The following is a 22,602-nucleotide window of genomic DNA, read 5'->3' as shown; positions in this document are numbered from 1 at the left end:
ATAATAAATAACCAACATAACTTGAGAAAACAAGAAAGAAATTCTTCATGATCTGGAAACAATGAGGAACAGAAAGAAATTAGAGATTAGAGCAAGGATTAATTTAAAGGAATTCAAATTTAAAAATTGAAACTCATAATTGCTACTAAAAAGAGCTAATATGACTGAAAAAACACATGGCTATACTGACTTTGCAAAAGAGAAAATCATTCCCTGGCAGAGGGAATGGTATTAATAAAATATTAATTTAACCTGCACTTATATGTGATGTTACCTGTTGTGACCTTTCTCCTGAAATATGAAGTTACAGCTAATGGATATAATGAAGGACAGCAAGATTGACCATATCTGTATATGAGAGTTTTTCTTAGAAATTCCATATTAATTGGTTTAATTAACCTTCCCACATTGGATACAGAAATCTGGCCTGACTTCATTTACATGACATGGATCAATACATGCTCAGAAATAACAAAATCACATATCCATCTACAATCATAGCAAACAATTTCAACTATTAAGGTCTGAAGGAATAATGCTTCACACTCAAATGCTTATTCTACTACTGAAATGGATAGTTGACTACATGACTCAAATTTGTAACTTTATAACTGAGTGGTGATTGAGTTATTTAAACTAAGAATTTAGTTGGTATAATCATGAGGAGAACAAAGTCATTTCCCTGAAGAAAAATGCAGTGAGATCAAGCCTACATGATCCAACATAAGAACTTTTGATTCAGAAACATTTTTCTACAAGCTGGAGATACTAATGTTCTAGAATTAATATGCCTTCCTATGTAAAAATCATTCCATAATCTTAACTGTTTATTAAATATAATCTCTGTAGCAACAGCATGCATCTGGGTTGGCTAATTTTAAAAAGAGGAGCCATCCTGGAAAAGATTTTCATTCCACATAATCTGTCATCTTGAAGTCTCTTTTGGGTTTAGGCCAAAGGTTATACTGTGAACAATTTTTAAAATGATGGGAAAACCCAGTCAGTAGTAGTGCATGTCTTTAATCCCAGCACTCAGGAGGCAGAGATGGTGGATCTCTGTGACTTCAAGGCCACCCTGGTTTGGAAGAGCTAATTTCAGGAAAGGATCCTAAGCTACAGAGAAATCCTGTCATGAAAAACAAAACAAAACAAAACAAAAAAACCTAACAAACAAAAAATGGGACAGGAGAAGGTATGCCAAACCATTAGGCAGATGGAGGTTCACAAAGCAAAGCTATCTTTTTGATCATGCATGATTATCAGAAATTCAAAAGAAACCAACTTTTTAATGAAAAAAATTTTTACTCATGAACATTTTTCTTCTTTAAGCATTCATTACTGTAAAAGAAAAGTCAAGGCATCTGAGAGCTCATTTAAGAGATTTTCTTCATGATTTGTTTCATGTAGAGACAGCAAATTTAAGCTTGAAGTAAGAGAAATTAGTCCTTCTATGTTGGTGGTATCATTTGGGAAGATTTAGGACATGCTGTCCTAAATAAACACAAAACTATCTCTCTTCATTAATGTCTTTCCTTCACAGAGATCAGCAGTCAATGTGAGTTTAAAGCTTCTTCTCCCCAGATGCCTAAGACAGGAGGCTTACATATATGAATGTCTGTTACATAAATGGAAAATTTGGGTAAATGAAGAGTTTTTCGCTGAAGCCAGGTGTGTTCGTTCTGTCCTGTTACTGAAGCACAGTTTTATTAAAATTAGTGAGAGAGAATGGATTGAAGGCCCATTTTCTATATGGTGTGGCAGCCAGTCTTTAAAGCCATAGGCCCCACCTGAGGTGGTCACCTAGCCTTCCAGAAAGGCTATCGCTGCCCTACAAAGGGTCAGGATGTTGTTCTGCTCCTTTCTTTGTAATTTGGAGGATGCCTGATAGAGATGCTGATTCAAGCCTATGTGCAAGCAGCAAAAAGAGCACACAGGTAGTTGTGGTCATGACTAAAAGCCATTCACCTGGTTACCTAGGAGACAGGATGCTAATATATTTACCCATCAGTTTATGTTTTGGTATAAAAGCTGTTTGTAGAGTAAAGTGAGAGGAATTCTTCAGCATGTGAATTCAGGACTTCATAAGGGATCACTGAAACCTCCCTCCCAATACAGCCAAAAAATGCATTTATAATTTGAAATAGAAATTATATCACAACAAAAAAGACCCAAAGGTGGGCGATGGTGGTTCACGCCTTTAATCCCAGCACTTGGGAGGCAGGGCAGGAGGATCTCTGTGAGTTCAAGGTGACCCTAGTCTACAAGAGTTAGCTCCATGATAGGCTCCAAAGCTACAGAGAAACCCTGCCTTGAAAAACAAAACAAAACAAAAGACCCGAGTACCCATCAATAAATATTTATACCTTAATTCCTTAGGTCTTGCAATTGAAGAGAAGTATAAAATCTAAAAGAGTTACATTATCATTCAAATTCATAATTCAAGGGTTACAGTTCTGGAGGGAAAGGTACACTTACTGCCTGAAGTCAGGAAACACCTACAGTTCTGAAGAGCAGGGCACCCCACCAGATGAGGCAATAATGTTCTTCTCTGAGAGAGAGCCATCACAGCTAGGATCTGCTCCATTTTTCTAAGAGTTTCCAGGCAGAAATGTCTGTTACTGATCTGCTCCACTCCCCTAACAGAGTGCCTCAAAACAGGCGTCCATTACTTCTGTGCTCCTCAGGGTTAAGTGAGTTTCCAAGTAGAAGTATCAATTAAACCTTAGTTCAATTCCAATAGGGAGTTTCTGGTCCATTCCAGTTAAAGAAGGTCTTCACAGAGATCTCAGTAAAGACATTTATTTGGGAGGGAATAGAGAGACTGCCTCTGCCAGAATGGAAAGGGGCAGCTGCCAACTGAATGACCATATGGCTCATATAAAGCTGCTTAAAACCAGATATGAGGAGATTTTGAAGGTGGGAATTTGTCAGATTTCAGTCCCTGAGTTTGAACAAGCTGAGACTTGGGCAAAATTCTGTGACCAGAGATTGGTTGCTTTGGTGCCCAGTTGAACAAGGGAAGAGTGTGTTTCTTTGGCTCTGGATTGAGAGCAAAAGTGTGTTTTCTTCACTGGCCATGTTGATCTTTTTGGTTCTGTTTTCAGGGTGATGTTTATATAACCAGTTTGAGATTCAGGGACAAAGTGTTTTACTTTAGATCTCATTCCAGGATCAGGATGTGTTTCTTAGACAGGCCTTTTCTCCTACCCATAGGATTTCATAAATTCAAGAATTAGCTTTTGTCCACTAGTTTGCTGGTGCAAACAAAATAAAGAGGTATCATATTGAACAGATTATTGACACTTAAATTTTTTTCTAAAGAATGAATGCTGTTAGTTAGCTGACTGTAAGGATCATGAAAAATAAGTTAGAATAAGCCCTCAGGTTCTTCTTTAGGTAACCAAAGGATATAGTAATTTGCAGAAGCTTTATGAGATTGATTACACACAAAAAGATTTACTCCTGTATAAAGTATAAGGCATTATCATAATGGATTTATTCAGAGTTTCACTGCAGTATGATTTTTTAAAATCTTTTTGAAGACTGCACTCATTAAATTCATAGTTTCTTTCCAGGATGGTTTCTTTAATGTATTTGGAGATTAATGTGACAAAGGATTTACCACATAGATTCCATTCCTGGTTTCTATCCTGTAGGTGTACATATATGCATTTGAAGATGAATAAGATATGAAAAGCCTTTATCATGCTGATTTCATTCATACTGTTTCTTGTTCTTTTATGCCTTTGAAGATTACTGTGCTTTACCATATGAAATATATCCATGGGGTTTCTCTCTTTTGTGTGTTCTTTTATGTGGTTGAAGATGACTGTGCTGTGCAAAGCTCTAACCACACTCATTATGTTCACAGAGTTTCTATCTAGAGTGAGATGTTTTAAACATTTTTAGAGTACTGTGAATTGTAAATGTCTTACCACACTATTAGAGTCATATGGTTTCTCTCCAGTATGTTTTCTTTTATGCTTTTGAAGATTACTATGAGATGCAAAGGCCTTACCACACTGATTGCATTCATAGGGTTTCTCTCCAGTGTGTGTTCTTTTATGCACTTGAAGAGTACTGAGTTGTGAGAAGGCTTTACCACACTCATTACACTCAAAGGGTTTCTCTCCAGTATGTTTTCTTTTATGCTTTTGAAGATTACTATGAGATGCAAAGGCCTTACCACACTGATTACATTCATAGGGTTTCTCTCCAGTGTGTGTTCTTTTATGTACTTGAAGAGTACTGAGTTGTGAAAAGGCCTTACCACACTGATTACATTCAAAGGGTTTCTCTCCAGTATGTTTTCTTTTATGTGCTTGAAGAGCATGCTGAGCTGCAAAGGCCTTTCCACACTCATTACATACATAGGGTTTCTCTCCTGTATGTGTTCTTTTATGAACTTGAAGAGTATGTTGAGCTACAAAGGCCTTTCCACACTCATTACATTCATAGGGTTTCTCTCCAGTGTGAGTTCTTTTATGGTATTGAAGAGCAATGAACTGTGCAAAAGCCTTACCACACCCATTACATTCATAAGGTTTCTCTCCTGTATGTGTTCTTTTATGCTTTTGAAGAGTACTGTGAGATGCAAAGACCTTACTGCACTCATTACATTCATAGGGTTTCTCTCCAGTATGTGTTCTTTTATGCACTTGAAGATTACTGTGTTGTAAAAAGGCCTTACCACATTCAGTACATTCATAGGGTTTCTGTCCTGTATGTGTTCTTTTATGCACTTGAAGTGTATGTTGAGCTGCAAAGGACTTCCCACACTCATTACATTCATAGGGTTTCTCTCCAGTGTGTGTTCTTTTATGGTATTGAAGAGCACTGTACTGTGCAAAAGCCTTTCGACACTCATTACATACATAGAGTTTCTCTCCAGTATGTGTTCTTTTATGCTTTTGAAGATTACTATGAGATGCAAAGGCCTTACCACACTGATTACATTCATAGGGTTTCTCTCCAGTGTGTGTTCTTTTATGCACTTGAAGAGTACTGAGTTGTGAAAAGGCCTTACCACACTCATTACATTCAAAGGGTTTCTCTCCAGTATGTGTTCTTTTATGCGCTTGAAGAGCATGTTGAGCTGCAAAGGCCTTCCCACACTCATTACATTCATAGGGTTTCTCTCCAATGTGTGTTCTTTTATGGTATTGAAGAGCAATGTACTGTGCAAAAGCCTTCCCACACTCATTACATTCATAAGGTTTCTCTCCTGTATGTGTTCTTTTATGCACTTGAAGAGTATGTTGAGCTACAAAGGCCTTTCCACACTCATTACATTCATAGGGTTTCTCTCCAGTGTGAGTTCTTTTATGGTATTGAAGAGCAATGTACTGTGCAAAAGCCTTACCACACTCATTACATTCATAAGGTTTCTCTCCTGTATGTGTTCTTTTATGCTTTTGAAGAGTACTGTGAGATGCAAAGGCCTTACTGCACTCATTACATTCATAGGGTTTCTCTCCAGTATGTGTTCTTTTATGCACTTGAAGATTACTGTGTTGTGAAAAGGCCTTACCACATTCATTACATTCATAGGGTTTCTGTCCTGTATGTGTTCTTTTATGCACTTGAAGTGTATGTTGAGCTGCAAAGGACTTCCCACACTCATTACATTCATAGGGTTTCTCTCCAGTGTGTGTTCTTTTATGGTATTGAAGAGCACTGTACTGTGCAAAAGCCTTTCCACACTCATTACATACATAGAGTTTCTCTCCAGTATGTGTTCTTTTATGCTTTTGAAGAGTACTGTGAGCTTCAAAGGCCTTATCACACTGATTACATTCATATGGCTTCTCTTCACTATGCATTCTTTGATTCCATTTAAGGTGCTTGTCATATGTCAAGGATTTACCACGTTGAAAATATACCAAAGGTGTCTCTCCAGTTTTAATTCTCTCAATCCTGCAAGAATAATAGGCACATGTAAAAGCTTTACCACATTCAATTCACTGTTCTGCCTATACATTTCTATGAATTTTATTATATGTTGAATTATAAAGAGGAATCAGATACTGTGTTTTCATGACTCTGTCTAAACTCAGTTTTGTTCTTTGATTGGGCACTGCTTTGACACTTGAAAGATACCTCCAATAGCAAATCCCTTTCTTTTATGGCTTACCTTTTTACAGTCACAGAAACTTTCTTCTATATGGTATTTTACACATATGTAAAGAGAACTGGACAAACTCAGAGCTTTAACATTCATAAATTCTCCTATACTATGAATCATGTTGTATAAGATATGTGAACTAGGACACCCAAAAGTACTTGCACAGTTCTAGATCTCATTGGACTTTTTGCAATGAGAGTTTGTTCATAAATTAACAGTGATGGTGGAAAACCAATTAATTGTATAATTGAATCAAATTCAACAAGTTTCTCAACCTGGGGACTACTGTTATCTAATAATTCTTAGAGAGTGGTATGCTACATCTTTCTATATCCTTATGCTCATATTCTTGTATCAAGAGTAACATGGTATATATAGTAAAGAATATCAAATAAAATATTTTCACATTGAATTCTAAGGGTTTGACTTGTTGTTCCTCACAGACTTGCGGTACAGGTATCAAGGTTTCTCCAGAACAACTGCCACTTGACTCAATTCTAACTGCTTCTTTCACTAAACTTAACACAGTCACAAAAGGTGTATGAGTAATACAGGATTTAATATGGGTTATTGGTTTAGTACATAATTTTGCAGATATACTTATCATCTCTTCAATGTGTATACTTTTGTATTATGAGTAGCAAGAAAGAAATTTATTTGCACATCTACAACAATGTTCTCATGGTGTTATGCCTTAAAAGGTGATATCTGTTATCAGTTTGCACATGAAAATTACCTTTCATGTCTTCTAGAAAATTGACAATGTTCTTCACTATGATGATCTTCCCAAATGCATTCTAAAATATAATACCAGAAAATTTATGTTAAGTTATTGAAAATTGTACAAGATTTAAGCTGTTATCTTAAGGGGCCCTTAGAACTATGACTGCTTTATTCAACTCATTCTTATTCTTTCTAAATCAAATTACAGAAGAGCATCATTAACCAAGAAAAAGTTGTCCCCTTATTTTGAAACATAAAGGAAATTTATTTTTACCTATAGTATTGAGGTTCCAGTATGTCTCCAGCATCACATCTTTGTAGAGATTCTTCTGGGAAGGATCCAGCAAATTCCACTCTTCCCAAGTAAAGTTGATATGCACATCATCATAGGTCACTTCCCTCTAAAATATTTCATTCATGTGTATAATAGAAAGCATGAAGGTGACAACATTGTAAATGTATACGTCTTTGACTGTAAGTCATAAAATTCTGGTATTATTCCAGACACAATCACTTTAGAAGGATATTGAATAGGAGAGTCACCTCTGTCATTTCTGTACCCTTGGAATGGGACATCACCTCACAAAAAAACTGTCTATTAATAGAGAGAGAAAGGAAACAGATCAACAGGACATAGTACACATGAGAAAATTGTATTAAGAAATACTAATCACAAAATAAATACAGTGGACAAACTGGGTGTATTGACTCAGTCCTTTAAGCACAGAAATTCAAAAGCAGAGGTGGGTATATTTTTCTATGATTTGAATGTCAGCCAAGACTATGGAATCATGTCCAGGACAGGTGGAAGTATACATTAAGATACTGTATTTATTGAAAAAAAATCAATTAAAGAAGCAAATCAGGTAAAAAAGATTCTGACATGTTTGCTGAAATTCCTACAAAGAATTATGCATGGCCTTTTTGTCTCTGAGGACCTTGGAGCCTGGCAGGAGGCCATGTTCCCATACTGAGGATAAAGGTCTTGGGGAGAATAGGGATACAAGGATCATATCTGAATATAATAAAAGCAATATACAGCAAGTTGACAACTAACATCAAATTAAATGGAGAGAAACTCAAAGTCATTCCACTAAAATCCGAATCAAGACAAAGCTCTCCACTCTTGCCATATCTCTTCAATATAGTGCTTGAAGTTTTAGAAATAGCAATTAAAGAAGATAAGGAGATCAAAGGGTTCAAATTAGAAAGGAAGAAGTTAAATTTTCGTTTTTTGCAAATGATATGATAGTGTACATTAGTGACCCCCAAAACTCTATCCGAGAATGCCTACAGCTAATAAGTACCTTAAGTGATGTGGCAGGACACAAAATCAACTCAATAAAACTTGGTCAGCTTCCATTCCATAGCGTGGGCCTTCTCTATAATGGTGATGAACACTCTGAAAATTTCTGCCTATTTCACACATGACTGCTGTCTGACACTACCTTTTCATTTTTATTTATTTTTGTTCCACTTGTCTTTACTGTACACCTGAATGAGTCATAAGTGATAACCTTTGAACAGATTCAGTGTTCAATTTAAGAAATTAGCTCATTATTTTTTAATTCTGTCTTACTAAATTTATAGAGCGTAGACATAGGAAGAAAGATTTGAGTCAAAATATCACACAAATGACCTCAGGATTAATAGTGTTTTCTGGAGTTAATCTATTTCCAACTGAAATCCTATGACCTCAATACCTAATTTCTGCCATTACTCCTAACATTTAGTTCCATTTCCCTGGTCCTACACTAACATCTAATTATGTTCAGGATTTTATGCTTCTGTACCCTTTGAATAAGATACCACCTTACAAGAGAAATGTGTATAAACAGAGAGAGACAAGGAAGCAGATCAACATACATAGTACATATAAGAAAACTGAAACTGAATGAAGAACTACTAACTACTAAAAGAAAAAATATAATGGACAAATTGGTGTATTGACTCATTGCCTAGTATGAAAGAAGGAATAAATTTAAAAAAAAAGGAATATGAGCACAGTTAGGGTATTTGACCAAGGCAAGACTAAAACATATCAGGGCAAACAATGAATCATATAGGTCCATCTCAGGCTGTTAGAACTTCATTCTCAAAGGGTTTACATGGTTCTATTCCTGTAAACTTTTATACATGTCTCTTTTGCTGCTTCCACTCCCTGTATGAAGCTCTCCATAGCATATGTCTCATAGCTTGGATACCTCAACATCCTATCATCGCAACGTACAACTGTGGCTTCATTTTTACAAATTCATTCAGTAAACTCTCACAGAATCTTCACTGAGTTTCTGACTCTGCAAAACAGATTGGTGCAACAGTGCTGAAGTGAAACTTCAGAAGAAGATTCTATGACTTATAGATCGTGCATCTTTTTTTTTGTTTACAGTACAAGTATAATGTGTTATCACCCAAATTTGGCTTCTAAATTGTGGTAGACACTACTACAACTGAACCAATGCTGGTAGATGCTAGTAGCAATGGCTTTATCAGAATTGGAGCAGATGGCAATTAAAGTTTAGATGTCACCCTACCAGATGAATAACGTCACCCCACCTGATGGAAGGACCCTGTTTCAAGGAAGGCTTACAATGAATGCTATTATAGACTCAGAACACTGCTTGCTTCTGTCTGCAATTTACATGTGTAAAACAGCTGTGGAATCACCCCATTACCATGGATTTTCATATAAACTGTACATGTAATCTCAATCTTGTGGACATTTAGTCTGAACTATCAAAAGATGAATCCTCACTTAATTATCTAATTTTAATCAATAGAAAATATACTGGGATATGATTCATAACTAGATCTAGTCTTCCATATTGATTGTAAGGCACATAGGCCCTGATTTCTATCAGTGACTCAGGCTATCACAGGAAAATGGTGATGTCTCTGCAATTACAGACAGCTACATGCAATTCACATATTTTAGACCTCATTGCAACACCAAGTAGATTAACTGCCACCATAAATTAAATGCACAAGGACAAATTCTTAGAGGCCTGATTGTCAAGCCAATCTTGACAATATAGCACGTTTCATGCCAGTTCCTCACTTGCAAAGTCAGGCTGATAACATGAAGACATAACTCCACACACCAAGGCACCTACCTGCACAGCACCGGAGTCTGCCTCACAGCAGTGTTGCCATGGATATTCACTCACAGTCTGTCTGGCCATGCAGTGTAAATAAGAGCTTTTTGTTGGGAATATGTATATGGAACGGTATGGAAAATGAGAGGAGAGATTTCATGATGCAGTAATGAGAAAGCTACCAATAGAACATGTGTGCTCCTTTCCTACCCTAAGATAGAGATGTTTAATTCTAACCAACATTCGTGGATATGATGATGATGATGATGATAATGATGATGGTGATGGTGATGGTGATGGTGATGGTGATGGTGATGGTGATGGTGATGATGATGATGATGAAAACCCAGTGCAGTCTTGGAGCTTCTTCACCAAAGACCACAGTAGAACAGAATTACAGAAGATTCTGTATGGAGTCGCTTCTTTGAATTAGGAATCAGGTTGTCTATGCCTACACAAATTGAAGGCTTAGATGGATGGAGTCTTACCCTTAGGTTACCTTCCTAGACATCAAATGCTAAGAAGGCCCTTCTCTTTATTGGTGACCTCATGAAATATTCTGCCTCTTCTTCACCACAGGCCTGCCCTTTAAACTACCTCGTGCTGGTTTTCTCTATTAAACTGATTCTTTATTTCTTTCTGCCCTATTTGTTGCTTTTTTACTATTGACCTAAATGAGTCAACAGTGATAAACACCCAACATAATAAATCTTTTTCCAAGAAACCAGCCAATTATTTTTAATTGTGCCTTACTCAAATTCTCAGGGAATAGAAAAAGTAGGAATGATATTTTAGGGGACAAAATATTATACAAATATTCTCTAACTAATTTATTCATGGATTCTATTCCAAACTTAAATCCTATGAATTCAAGCTCCACTGTGAGCATTGCTTTTAATCCTCCCATATTCCTAGTCTTACAGCAATAGTCAATTAAACTCTGGGTACACCTTCTATGGCCTTTTCTATCTAAAGTCCTAATATCGTTCCTAATATCACATTCCTCCAAAAGACAACGTTCCCATGTTCTATCCAGCAATAATAAACACTTCTTTTATATCACCTGTTGTTCTGACTTGCCCGTCTCCTGCTTTTATTAAATTCTCTCAAACTAAAATCATTTCAGGTAATTAACAGGTTTATTTTACTGATATTGCCGGATCACAACTCACAATTGTATGACCTTGTTTGAAACTCAAGCTAGGAATGAAAGTCAAAAACCACAGAAAAACACTGTTTATTGAATTTTGCTCTTGCTTAGTCACTGGTCCTAGGCTAGATTTTTTCAGTTTCTTTTATTTTAGGGGAGGTTAAGTGATTTATTTGCTTTATGATTCTTTGTTTTCTTGATTTATTTCTGGCTTTATTTATTAATTTTTTTTTAAAAAAACAAGACCTTATTTCATTATACATACTTATCCAAGTTCACACTCCCTCCCTTCCTCCTATTCTCTCCATAACCCTCCCCCACCCCACCCCCATCCAATCCTCAGAGAGGGTGAGGTCGAAGACCCTCCCCACTATATCTAGGCTGAGCAAGGTATCCATCCAAAAAGAATAGGTTTCCAAAAAGCCAGTACATGCAGTAGGGATAAATCTTGGTGCCACTGTCAGTGGCCCTTCACTCTGCCCTACTCATGAAACTGTCAACCACATTCAGAGGAACTAGTTTGGTCCTATGCTTGTTCCTTCCAAGCCCAGCTGGAGTTGGTGAGCTCTCATTAGCTCAGGTAAACTGTTTCTGTGGGTGAACCTATCATGGTCTTGATATCTTTGCTCACATTCTCACTCCTCCCACACTTCAACTGGGCTTCAGGAACTCAATCTCTTTTTCTAGTGTGAGTCTCTGCCTCTGTTTCCATCAGAAACAGATGAAGATTCTTTATTTCTTATCCTTCTCAGGCCGACTTGCTTAGTGTAAACAGAGACTCTGCTTTAATTTCTCAACTGCCAAGACTCAATGAGTAACACAGAAAGTATATTAATTATATTACTCTATAATCAATGGCTCAGGCATATTCCTCATGAGGCCTTACACCTTAAATAAACCCTTTTCTATTAATGTATGTATTGTCACAAGGCTATAACTTACTGGCAATGTTCTGCCTTCTCTTTCAGTGGCTATGTATCTCTCTTTGACTCAACTAATTTTCTCTATCTCTGTTCAGATTTCCCATCTGCTTTTAATCAGCTAAGCCATTGGTAAAAACAGCTTTATTCATCTACCAATGTAGCAGGATTCATACAGATTGACATCCACATCATCTCCCCTTTTCTGTCTAACTTAAAACGAAGGGTTTAAATTTATCAAACAGACTGTGACCCATTCAGAGGCATTTTTTAAAAAATCTGTCTTTACTGCTTATCTGAAATTCTGTTCTGATCAGGACATTTTTTAAATGTTAAATGGGTATGGTGAAGAGAAGCACTGTGGCTTTGCCTTTTGGCTCCACCTCATCCAACATGGTGAAGGTCTGTTCACCACCAGGTGTGCACGCAAAGTCCACTCCAGGAACATAAGGGGTCTATGCCATCATTCAGCAACTTGTAGAACTCTATTCATAAACCCCAATTAAGTGTTTTATAGCAGGAACTCCAGAAAGAGCGACAGCCATTTTTGTTGCCTTCGTGAACCAGGAAGGCATCTCATAACAAAACTGCACCTCTGCTTGCTGCCTATGAACAGAGCTCATTTGAAATAATCCTGCTAACCAAGATGCAGTAAATGACTCCCATTTTTGTGCTTTTAGATGCCCTTGTTTTAAACTTCCTTAGGATTTATGTGGATACATGTTGTCAAACATTAGGTGCCATAATGTATACAGAGACTATACTTTTCTCTTCTGGCTGCCTATTCATAAATAATCACACTCAGAATATATACTTACAATGGTGTTTGGCCAACACCTCAGGTATATCCCTAGTTATCGCTTACATGTTAAATTCATCCATTTCTATGCATCTATGTATCACCATGAAGCTGTGGCTTATAGGTGATATTCTGACATTTTGCACCTTCAGCATCTACATGGCATCTCTTTGACTCTATCTTTGTTCGGACATCCCACCTGGCTGTACCCTACTAAGTCATTGGCCAAGACAACTTTACTTATCAACCAATAAAAACAATGCATCTACAGATGGACATCACATATCAACTATGGTATGGCTTCTGGTCTCCCTCACAGTTCCTTAAAGAAGAGCCAGAGCAGATCCTTATAAAGAATCTGCAAGCTACATCCAACTAGTATGCCTTCCCAGGGTCCCACAATAGCTAAGACTGCCCAGCTGGGACTCATAGCAAGGGCAACTCCATCTACTGGGTTACCAGAATATACACAACAGACAAAAGAAGCCTTTCCAGCTCTGCCTTTCCACCATAGGGGCACACAGGACCTAATCTGGGAAATAGGAATTTTAGTAAAAATACTTCTAAGATTCCTAGTGAACTTCCTGTTCCTCTTTGAAGGCACACAGTCCCTTTTCTATAAATTAAAATAGACATTGATTTTCCAGTCCAGCCAACCCTTTGTTTCACAGCTGGGAAGGTCTGTAGTCAAAAGAAGGTAACATGCAAACAGTAACTGTTGTTACTGTGTAACTATTGTTAAAACAGACCATGAATTAGAAAAGAGTGAGGAATCAATGGAAGAGATTGTAGGCAGTAAAGAGACTGTGGGCTTGATGGAGTCATAATCTCAAATAATTATTTCAAAATATTGAAACATAATCTATGGCAAGATTCCAGAGATTCCACAGTGTTCCAGAGAGTAGGGATTTATATGAGAGCAAACCAAGGATTACTCACATCCTTTTTCTGTGGCTATACATCTTAAACCATGAAATTAATAGTCCTGTCAGGCAGGCAGGGCCACACAATTATACCCAGATTTTCTATATTGGTTGAACTATTATAATATCAGTAATTTGATTTTGTGGTAAATCAGTTCTGTATCCAGACTGATTTAATAATAAAATTGGTCCTTTATCCAGATTGTTGAATGTGCTGTTCCATGTGTAGAGTCCAGGAATAAGAAAATAAAAATGTAGATTCTAAAAATAAGATTGTAGAAATAAAGAAATACAAAGTTATAAGTCTAGGAGAATGAGAACAGACTGTCAGCAGCTTTCTCAGCAGATAAAGGATCATTCATTCACAGTGACGTATTTTCTCAGATGTTTGGGAAGCCTAGGTCATTTTACAACTGGCTGTTTTATTTAAATGGCCAGAGCGTCTCCCTACAAATTGAGAGTAGTGTCCTGGCCATCCCTGACAAATGACAGATATGAACTGAGTTAACCTTTAGGAGACAGAAATATGTGACCTCTGGGTTAGACAGTGTCTCCATTATGGAAAACTGGCACCACCAGAGGAGAGGCATAAGACTCCAGTTTACACCTGGAGGTACCAGGAGACAGTGGACAAATACAATGGTTTAATTAATGAGATCTGATAATGGAGGTTGTAAAGTTTGGCAGTCAGTATCTAAGTTTTACCTTGAGATAATGTTAAAAGCTTTCTGCTATCTCATAAATTCTCAACCTAAAAACCAGTTAATCCTAATTTATTAACTTTCTAGTATTACAAACAGCCCCTTTTCTGAGTAATTGCTAAAGATATCTGTTTTCTTGCAATTAATGACTTTCATTGTAATCTCCCCTGAAACATATTTCATGATGGCTGCCTAGTTACCATTGACATTAGCACTGACTCCCCCTTTTAGGGTCTTCGCTGATCAACCCTGGGTCAGGGCATAGTTGAAAAACTTTTTTGTTCAGAGAAAATGCCTGGTGCCCCTCTATAAAAAATGGGTTCAAAAACCGGCCTTTTGTCACAGCCTAACAAACACCATCTCTGGTTGTGGTCTCAGCTAGCTGATAAGCTTCTGTGCCCCATGGTTTTTTACTTTTATTTTTTTATTTTTAAGTTTGCTTCTGGTTTTCTTAGGATCTGGTTTCTGGAATAAAGTTTGCTTCTAGTTTATTAGACTTGGTGGTGTTCTCATCTTTGTGCAAGCCCCCTGGACCCAACACTGACCTTGATGGAAGAGATATTTTTTAAAAAAGATATACTGCCGAAAAAAATCCCAACAAAATTCTTCAAAGATCTAAAAAAAAAAACAGTACTCAACTTCATTTGAAAAAGCAAAAAAACCCAGGATAGTCAAAACAAAATTACGCAATAAAAGGACTTCTGGAGGCATCACAATCCTTGACTTCAAACTCTACTAAACAGAGCTACAGTATTGAAAACAGCATAAGAACAGACAGGAGGACAAATGGAACTGAAGAGAAGACCCAGATATTAATCCATACAACTATGAACACCTGATCTTTGCTAAAGAATCAAATATCAATTGGAAAAAAGAAAGCACATTTACCAAATGGTGCTGGCATAACTGGATATCAACATGTAGAAAAATGAAAATAGACCCATATCTATCACCATGCCTGAAACTCAAATCCAAATAGATCAAAGACCTCAAAATAAAGCCAGCCACACTGAACGTTATAGAAGAGAAAGTGCGAAGTACACTTGAATGCATTGGCACAGGGAACCACTTCCTAAATATAACCCCAGCAGCACAGAAACTTAGAGAAATAATGAATAAATGGGACCTTCTGAAACTGAAAGACTTCTGTAAAGCAAACGACAGTCAGCAAGCCTACAGAATGGGAAAAGATCTTCACTAACCCCACGTCAGACAGAGGTCTGATCTCCAAAATATACAAAGAACTCAAGAAATTGAACATCAAAAGATCACATAATTTAATAACAAAATGGAGTACAGATCTAAACAGAGAACTTTCAAGAGAGGAATCTAAAATGGCTGAAAGACACTTAAGGAAATTTTAAACATATCCTTAAGTATCCCTTAGGTTCATGGTCCAGATTACACTTTGAACAATTGAAATACAAACAGGCAACTTTCCAGTGTAGACATTTAGTGAGATGGCAGAATTACACATCAAAAATATTCCCAGAATATTTTCAGTACACCAGTGACCTGTTATATCAGGTCATTCTTCACTGACAATGAAGGTCACAGGGGATGAGAAAGACAGGACAACTAAAAGGTAAAAAACATAGGGTGGGGAGGTGTTGCAGAGGATATGTCCCATGCCTAGTAAGCTTCTGAAGAAAAATAGCATTTTGCCAGGTGGTGGTGGCACACACCTTTAATCCCAACACACAGGGGAAATAGCCATGAGCTTCTCTGTGAGTTCAAAGCCAACCTGGTCTACAGATTTCCAGGATAGTCAGAACTGTCTCAGAGGATCTGTCTCAGAAAACCAAAACATAGAAGATTTCAGCTAGCATTTTATACACTACTTCCAGAGGAAAAGTAAAACAAAAACATTATATGAAATCAGTAGAAACGATTACCCAATGAGACAAATTTAGAAGGAGGCTAATCCACTAATTCTACACAAGGGGAACACAGGGTATTTCAAAAACTTTGTTTAGTGCAGAGTGGCCTTGGGACTGATATCCAGAGCTCTGAGTTGGGTTCTCCAGAGCTGAGGCAACCCCTCCACAAAGGCCTGGGCACCAGATCATTACCAGCTCCAAAGTATATTTCTGCTTTTAGAGAAGGATCTATGCTTGATTATCAATACATCAGGTCCTTACAGAAACTCACAAGGCTTAGGTCCCAGGTTTCTTCTAGGTCTTCCAAGAGTATCCCTCCTCCCTGTCTGAGGTCCTAAGTGAAAGCCTTGATTGATCAGGTGATCCTTCACACAACAGTGTTTTACATTTCAAATATAAGTTACCTGGTGTCATATTGCCCATTTGGCAGAACTGTGCTTTTCTCAAAAAGAAAACTAGAACTTTAAGGCACACCAGGCCTTAAGGTTGCTTGTGATTCTGTAATGCCTCCTTGAGCAGCTTGGTAAGAGGTCTGTTATTTGATATTTGGATGGGTCTAGTGAATTTTTTTAAATCAGTGATGGCTTCTTTGAAATGGTTTGGAGCCAAGTATCTGGGCAATCCTGGTGATCAATGTGTACCCAAGCATTCTAATCTCTACCAGCCCTGATTAGCATATTCTTAGCTTTTGGGTGTTTTAGACACAGCCCTCCCTCTACTAAATTCTACTTTGTGAGACTTAGTTACTCACTAAGCACTGGCAGGTCCTTTGTATCACCAATTCTCCTCTTCTACATTACAGTATAGTAGTGGAATGATACGCAATACGTGGGATGCCTTTGATAGCCTCCACAAATTTAAATATAAATTCATATTATTATTAAGTTGGGGGCATAGCCCCAGCTCCTGGCCTGGGAGTTGCTCTACTCTGGACTCCAAATCCCAGCATGCAAGTCCTGACCCCTCCCTGTGTAGGGGGTCAGGACCAGTCCCACAGGGCTTTTAAGGAGCCTCCTAGAGGAGGAACACATGCTTTTTGAATCTGCATGAGCTCCCTGCTGTCCTGTCTCCCCACAATGCGCTCGGCCACCTGAGATTGTCTTATTTAATAAAATGATGAGAGTTTGACTTGGCTTGATTTGACCTAATTGGATTTCTTGCACTGGCGGGGCTTCTCTTATTCTTAATAATTATATTTAAAGGCTAAATGCCAAGTGCTCCATATTGTAAAGATACTGGAGAGTCTAGGCTTCTCTGAGTTTGACAGCTTGTTTTTAATGGATGCAGCAAGCCTGTAGAAGTTGACTAGAAAGGTGTTTGTCCATACAGCTTTCTGTTCCCAAAACTTTAGGCAGATTAAGTCTCAGAGCAAAGTTATTAAAAAACCTGCCCCTAGGCCCCGGAGTTAACAGGGAACACGTGGGACTCAACAATACAGGGAATATGGCGTCAGGTTCCCAAACAACTCCTGGGAGGAAACACCATAGTGTCTCCCGCACCTCACCCTCTGCTCGTCCCCATCTGGAGACAGCATTCCCTCGCTCACCATGTTGTCATTCTCCAGGTCGCCAAAGCTCTCAGTTCATCATCGTCCAGAAGCAGCAACTGCTCCACAGCACAGGAAACCACTACCGCCAGCTCCCCTTCAAAGTCAAGCCTGGAGGCAGCTGTCCGGAAAAGACCTGCCCTGCTTGGACTGGCAGGTTACCTGGACGGTATGATTGGCTAATGAGGACTGAGTGGAGGAAACACCTCCCATAGGGCTTTAGTGTGCTTAAAGGGAGAGCACATTGGTTCCTGGTGATTCCTCCCACCCCATCAAAAATCCTTTTCCAGATCTGAGAACATATGCATGCACTTGCCCCTGGCTACAAAAGCAGTCACTGTCATCTTCTTGCACTCCCTAGGAACTTTCCCCTTTTCTTCCTGGACTCAAAGTAGCTAGCTAGTTTGTACAGTTTACCAAGCTAGCTGGGTGTGCCACAGGGGAAAGGATGCCCAGAATATTAACAACTAGAGTTTTAAAGTTACAAAAGGAGATGCTTGTTCTGTGAATTCATGCTGAAGTCAGATGAAATGAAGGTACTTTTAACATGGTTTTCACAGGGATTTTCAAAAGAAAAAAGAAAAGCAGGAACCAGATCACAAACAAGAAGATAGGTCTTGCCAGGTGGTGGTGATGCACGCCTTTAATCCCAGTTCTCAGGAGGGAGGTAGGAAGGAGGCAGATGCAGGCAGATCTCTGTGAGTTGGAGGCCAGCCTGTTCTACAAGAGCTAGTTCCAGGGCAGGATTCAAAGCTATAGAGAAACCCTGTCTTGAAAAAAAAAGATAGGTCTTTCCCACAATGAAAAGCTGGATGATGGTTTCATTGCTTTATGTTTTTTCCCCTAAAATTCAAAGCAACCTCCAGGCAAATGAAAAATAATAAAGAGGGTAGTATTCATGAAAATCTGAATACATAGAGAATAATGGAGCTATGAAAAATGTCTTCATAAGCACTATTGTTAGCTAGCACATCTCCCTCCAAGGTCAGGTGAATAAAATATACAACTGCAGTTTTCAATATTCTCTACATAAACAGGGTAGATAGAATGAATCTCACCATTTAAGTAGGAAGTGGGCTTATTAGAATGTCTCACAATCCATAGACCTGGTCACCTAAAAATAGGTGCCTACCAATGGCAATTGAAGAATCCAGTAGATTACTACTCAGCCTCTTGTCTAAGATCAAGTGAAGAATTCAGTGGTTTTTCAGTCCGTGAAGCTCGATGTCTAAGTTGGTTTTCAGTATACACCAAAATTCCAAAGAAGTGGACTCTAATGCTAGTAATGGAATGAGCTTGGTAGGCAGAGGTAGAGCAAGAAGTCAAAATAAGAGAATTTTCTTCTTCAGTATACTTTATATGTGACTGCTGATACCAGATTGTGAGATCCTCATTAAATTTAGATCATAGTCTTTGTATTATTTGGGTTTATTTTTATTTATTTATTTATTTGGGTGATTTTATGGCAGGATTTATCTATGTAGTTCTGAAACTCATTCTGTAGGTCAGACTGGCCTCAAACTCAGAAAATCCCACTGCCTCTGCCTCTTGAGTTATGGTGTGTAAGTGGGCACTGACAGCAAGCAGCTAAAGGTTGGTCCTATCATCTCAAGTTTTCCAGATTAATGGAGGGTTTTCCCATTTCAACACCTTTAAGTAAAATCTCTCAGGTGTAATCAGTTCTGTGTGTATTAGTTAATCCCAGATATAGTCACTTTGACTACCAATGATAGACATCTCAAAAGCCAAGACAGAAGAAATCAGAAAAAACTCTAGCCTGCATGAGGCAGGAAGAGCAAGGGAGTAATTTTCAAAATAGTGTTTTTCCTCAACAAAGGAAGCATGGGGATTTTACTTAGTGAGTCTGAACGTGCTCATGCAATGTTCTTCCTATTTTTAAGCATGCTCAATTAACAAATCCACTTCTAAACACGATCACAGCAGAAAAGCAGAGACCTTTAGGCACATTCTTACCTCAAAGACATGTAAGATCATATAAAAATTAGACAAACAATAGAAAGAACTGCTTCTGGCATGTTCCTATTGTATCACAAGTTCTTAGCTGAAAATCAAGAAAATGACACTTTGAAAAGACAATTGTCAATCTTGATGTTTCATCTAAAAGACAGGTGTATCAACACCATAATTCTCACAAGCACAAAAGATAGAGAACACAAAACAAAAAAACTTTAAGGAAGAGTCACCTAACAGTCCTCCAAACAGCACTCCTGGAAGAACAGTTATGATGATCTTTATTAATATCAGAGCAAAGCTGCTTTTGCTCTCAGCAGGCTGACTAGGCAAAAGGTCACAACTGCTCTCATGCAGACAAATAGGAGTCCATTTTAACTAACCCTGGCTTGTTGTCTCAGGGTTTGACAACACAGTAGGCAATTTCATTCTTTCTTCTATCTTTACAACATAGTTAGTTATATGGTGTTTTGCCTGCATGTGCCTGTGCACAATATTTACAGAGGGCAGATGAAGAGAGGAGATAGCTGGGGCTAAAATTAGAGCAAATGGTTAGCTAGCTTGCAGGGTCCTGGAATGGAATCAAGGTCCTCTGTAAAAGCATTCAGCACTCTTAATGTTGAGTCATCTATCTAGTTCCTCTTTTTAATTTAAAATTAATATTCAAAAATTGTCAATAAAAAGACATAATATAACTTTTTCTTTTTATCTGTTCATTCCTTCCATTCCACAATTCCCTTCTAACTTTATCCTTGTTAAGAGTGGGTGAATAAATACTGAGCCTATAGTTCATGATCCTAGAGAGGCTAGCCTCTAAGTCACAGAGATCCTCCTGCCTCTGCCTCTCGAGTGCTGGGATTAAAGGCATGTGCCACAACTGCCCTTTTTTTTAGTGGTTTTTCAGACAGAATTTTTCTGCAGGGTGATATATCCAGATTAGAATGGAGAAATTTGATTGTCTCTGCACAACAGAGATAAGAAGGATTATGTCTGAACTGCAAGAGAGCTTTTAGGGCATCTCTTTGTGATATTATGCCTTGTGACTAAAACTAATCAGAAACAAGAACACTATAATCCAATAAGTATGACAAAGGTCACATATCTCTCAGGAATGACAATAAGGGCCACTTCTCTACGAAAAGATGCAAAACTTTTGAGAAGTGCTTGCAGATGTTGGAAGAAATACAGAATGTGTAGCAGAGGATGGCAGGTCTAAATACCATCTAAGGCCACGTGACCATTGCGGAAATGAGAGTTTTGACTGATATGAGGGCTTGTATTGTATTTTGTTGATAATGCATTTGTAATGTTATTTATATAATCTTTGAATTTTCTTATTATATGTTGCAACATCATTAAGAGAATATCTGTGGTTATCAGAAGTAAGATTGAGATACTAAAAAGCTGTCTTCTGAGGAACATTACCACTATCATAAATTTATAATGCATTTGTATTTTATTTACTTAGGTTTAGGAATAATTACATCTGGCTTATTGATTTTCATTTGGAAATTAATAAGGTATTATGATTGTATGCCAATTGGTAAGGTGTGGATTATGACAGCTGTTCCTGTTTGTCGACTTTACTATATCTGGGATAACTACAATTCAGAAATGGAGGTCACAGTTGTGATCTGGACCTTAAGGTAAGAAGATAACATAACTTTGATCCAAATATGGAGGAATGATGACACACGTCTTTAATCTAGATCTGGAAGCTGGAGGACACACCTTTAATATATGTCACACTTTCTGCTGGAAGCACAATTGAAGAAGAAAAGTGGGGTGTTATTTGTCTCTCTATCAGGAGCCTTGTGTACCAGCCTCAGTAACCCCTTGGGTCTCAGAACTGGATGTCTATGGCAGGCAAGGATCTGAGTGTAAAAATTAACCTTAAGTTCATTAACTCAGCAACTTCTTTATTTTTATGCAAGGGGAAAATGAAGTGAAGGGGGCAGCAAGTGGAGAAAAACAATAAGCAGAAAAGAAAGGAAAGAATAAGGAGAAGAAAGGAGAGTCAGGGGAAGAAGTAGAAGTAGTGAGGAGAAGAATAAGAGGAAGAGTAAGGGCTGATCTCCAGGAGGCTTTTTTTTTAATATTTATTTATTTGTTATGTATACAATATTCTGTCTGTGTGTATGTTTGCAGGCCAGAAGAGGGCACCAGATCCCATTACAGATGGTTGTGAGCCACCATGTGGTTGCTGGGAATTGAACTCAGGACCTTTGGAAGAGCAGGCAATGCTCTTAACCTCTGAGCCATCTCTCTAGACCCCTCCAGGAGGCTTTTAGTCTTTACAGACATAGTTGGGATATTTCACAGGTAAGGACAATGATAATATGCATATCAAAACCACAAAAGGGACAGGTTTAACCTGACAAAGCAGTACTCCAGAACAGGTGACCCAACCCAGGAAAGAGCCCGCATTCCAGGGGAAGTTCCTGACATTCCAAACAACTAGATAAAGTTAATAAACACACCTGAGTCCTGGATTCACCCATTCTTTTTATCTAATCTCTTTGGAGATAACCAGTTTTGGGAATGCCAAAATTTGTTTGTCAACAAATGTGGGACTTGCTGCCTTCCTGCAAGGGCCTGTCTTCTATAAAAATTTCTGTACTCTGTCAGTGGGTAATTTTATGGGATTAACTCTATGTAAATTTGACTGCTAGAATGAAAGTTATCCCTCTAAGGCCTCCTGGTATGGGGTTATGGAACAAGTTCACTCAGTGCCCAGCCTAAGTTACACTGCTGAGGTGTTTTAGAAAAA

The 22,602-nt window shown here is 38.0% G+C and overlaps 1 protein-coding gene across 1 annotated transcript; it reads right to left on the bottom strand.

Moving 5' to 3' along the window:
• Positions 1 to 2,771: 2,771 nt before the first annotated feature.
• On the bottom strand, positions 2,772 to 7,243 carry LOC148117651 (uncharacterized). Its single transcript, XM_087902257.1, has 3 exons — positions 7,122 to 7,243; positions 6,861 to 6,921; positions 2,772 to 5,916 (listed from the first exon to the last, which is right to left on the bottom strand). Exons 1-3 carry the CDS (start codon positions 7,153 to 7,155, stop codon positions 3,906 to 3,908), a joined length of 2,106 nt encoding a protein of 701 aa, XP_087758383.1. The 5' UTR covers positions 7,156 to 7,243; the 3' UTR covers positions 2,772 to 3,905.
• Positions 7,244 to 22,602: the final 15,359 nt, after the last annotated feature.

The sequence above is a fragment of the Myodes glareolus genome, chromosome 27 (assembly GCF_982192425.1).
Source record: "Myodes glareolus chromosome 27, mMyoGla1.1, whole genome shotgun sequence".
Taxonomy (NCBI): Eukaryota; Metazoa; Chordata; class Mammalia; order Rodentia; family Cricetidae; genus Myodes; species Myodes glareolus.
Note: the sequence above shows the minus strand (reverse complement) of the source record. Positions and strands in the feature narration are given on the sequence as shown.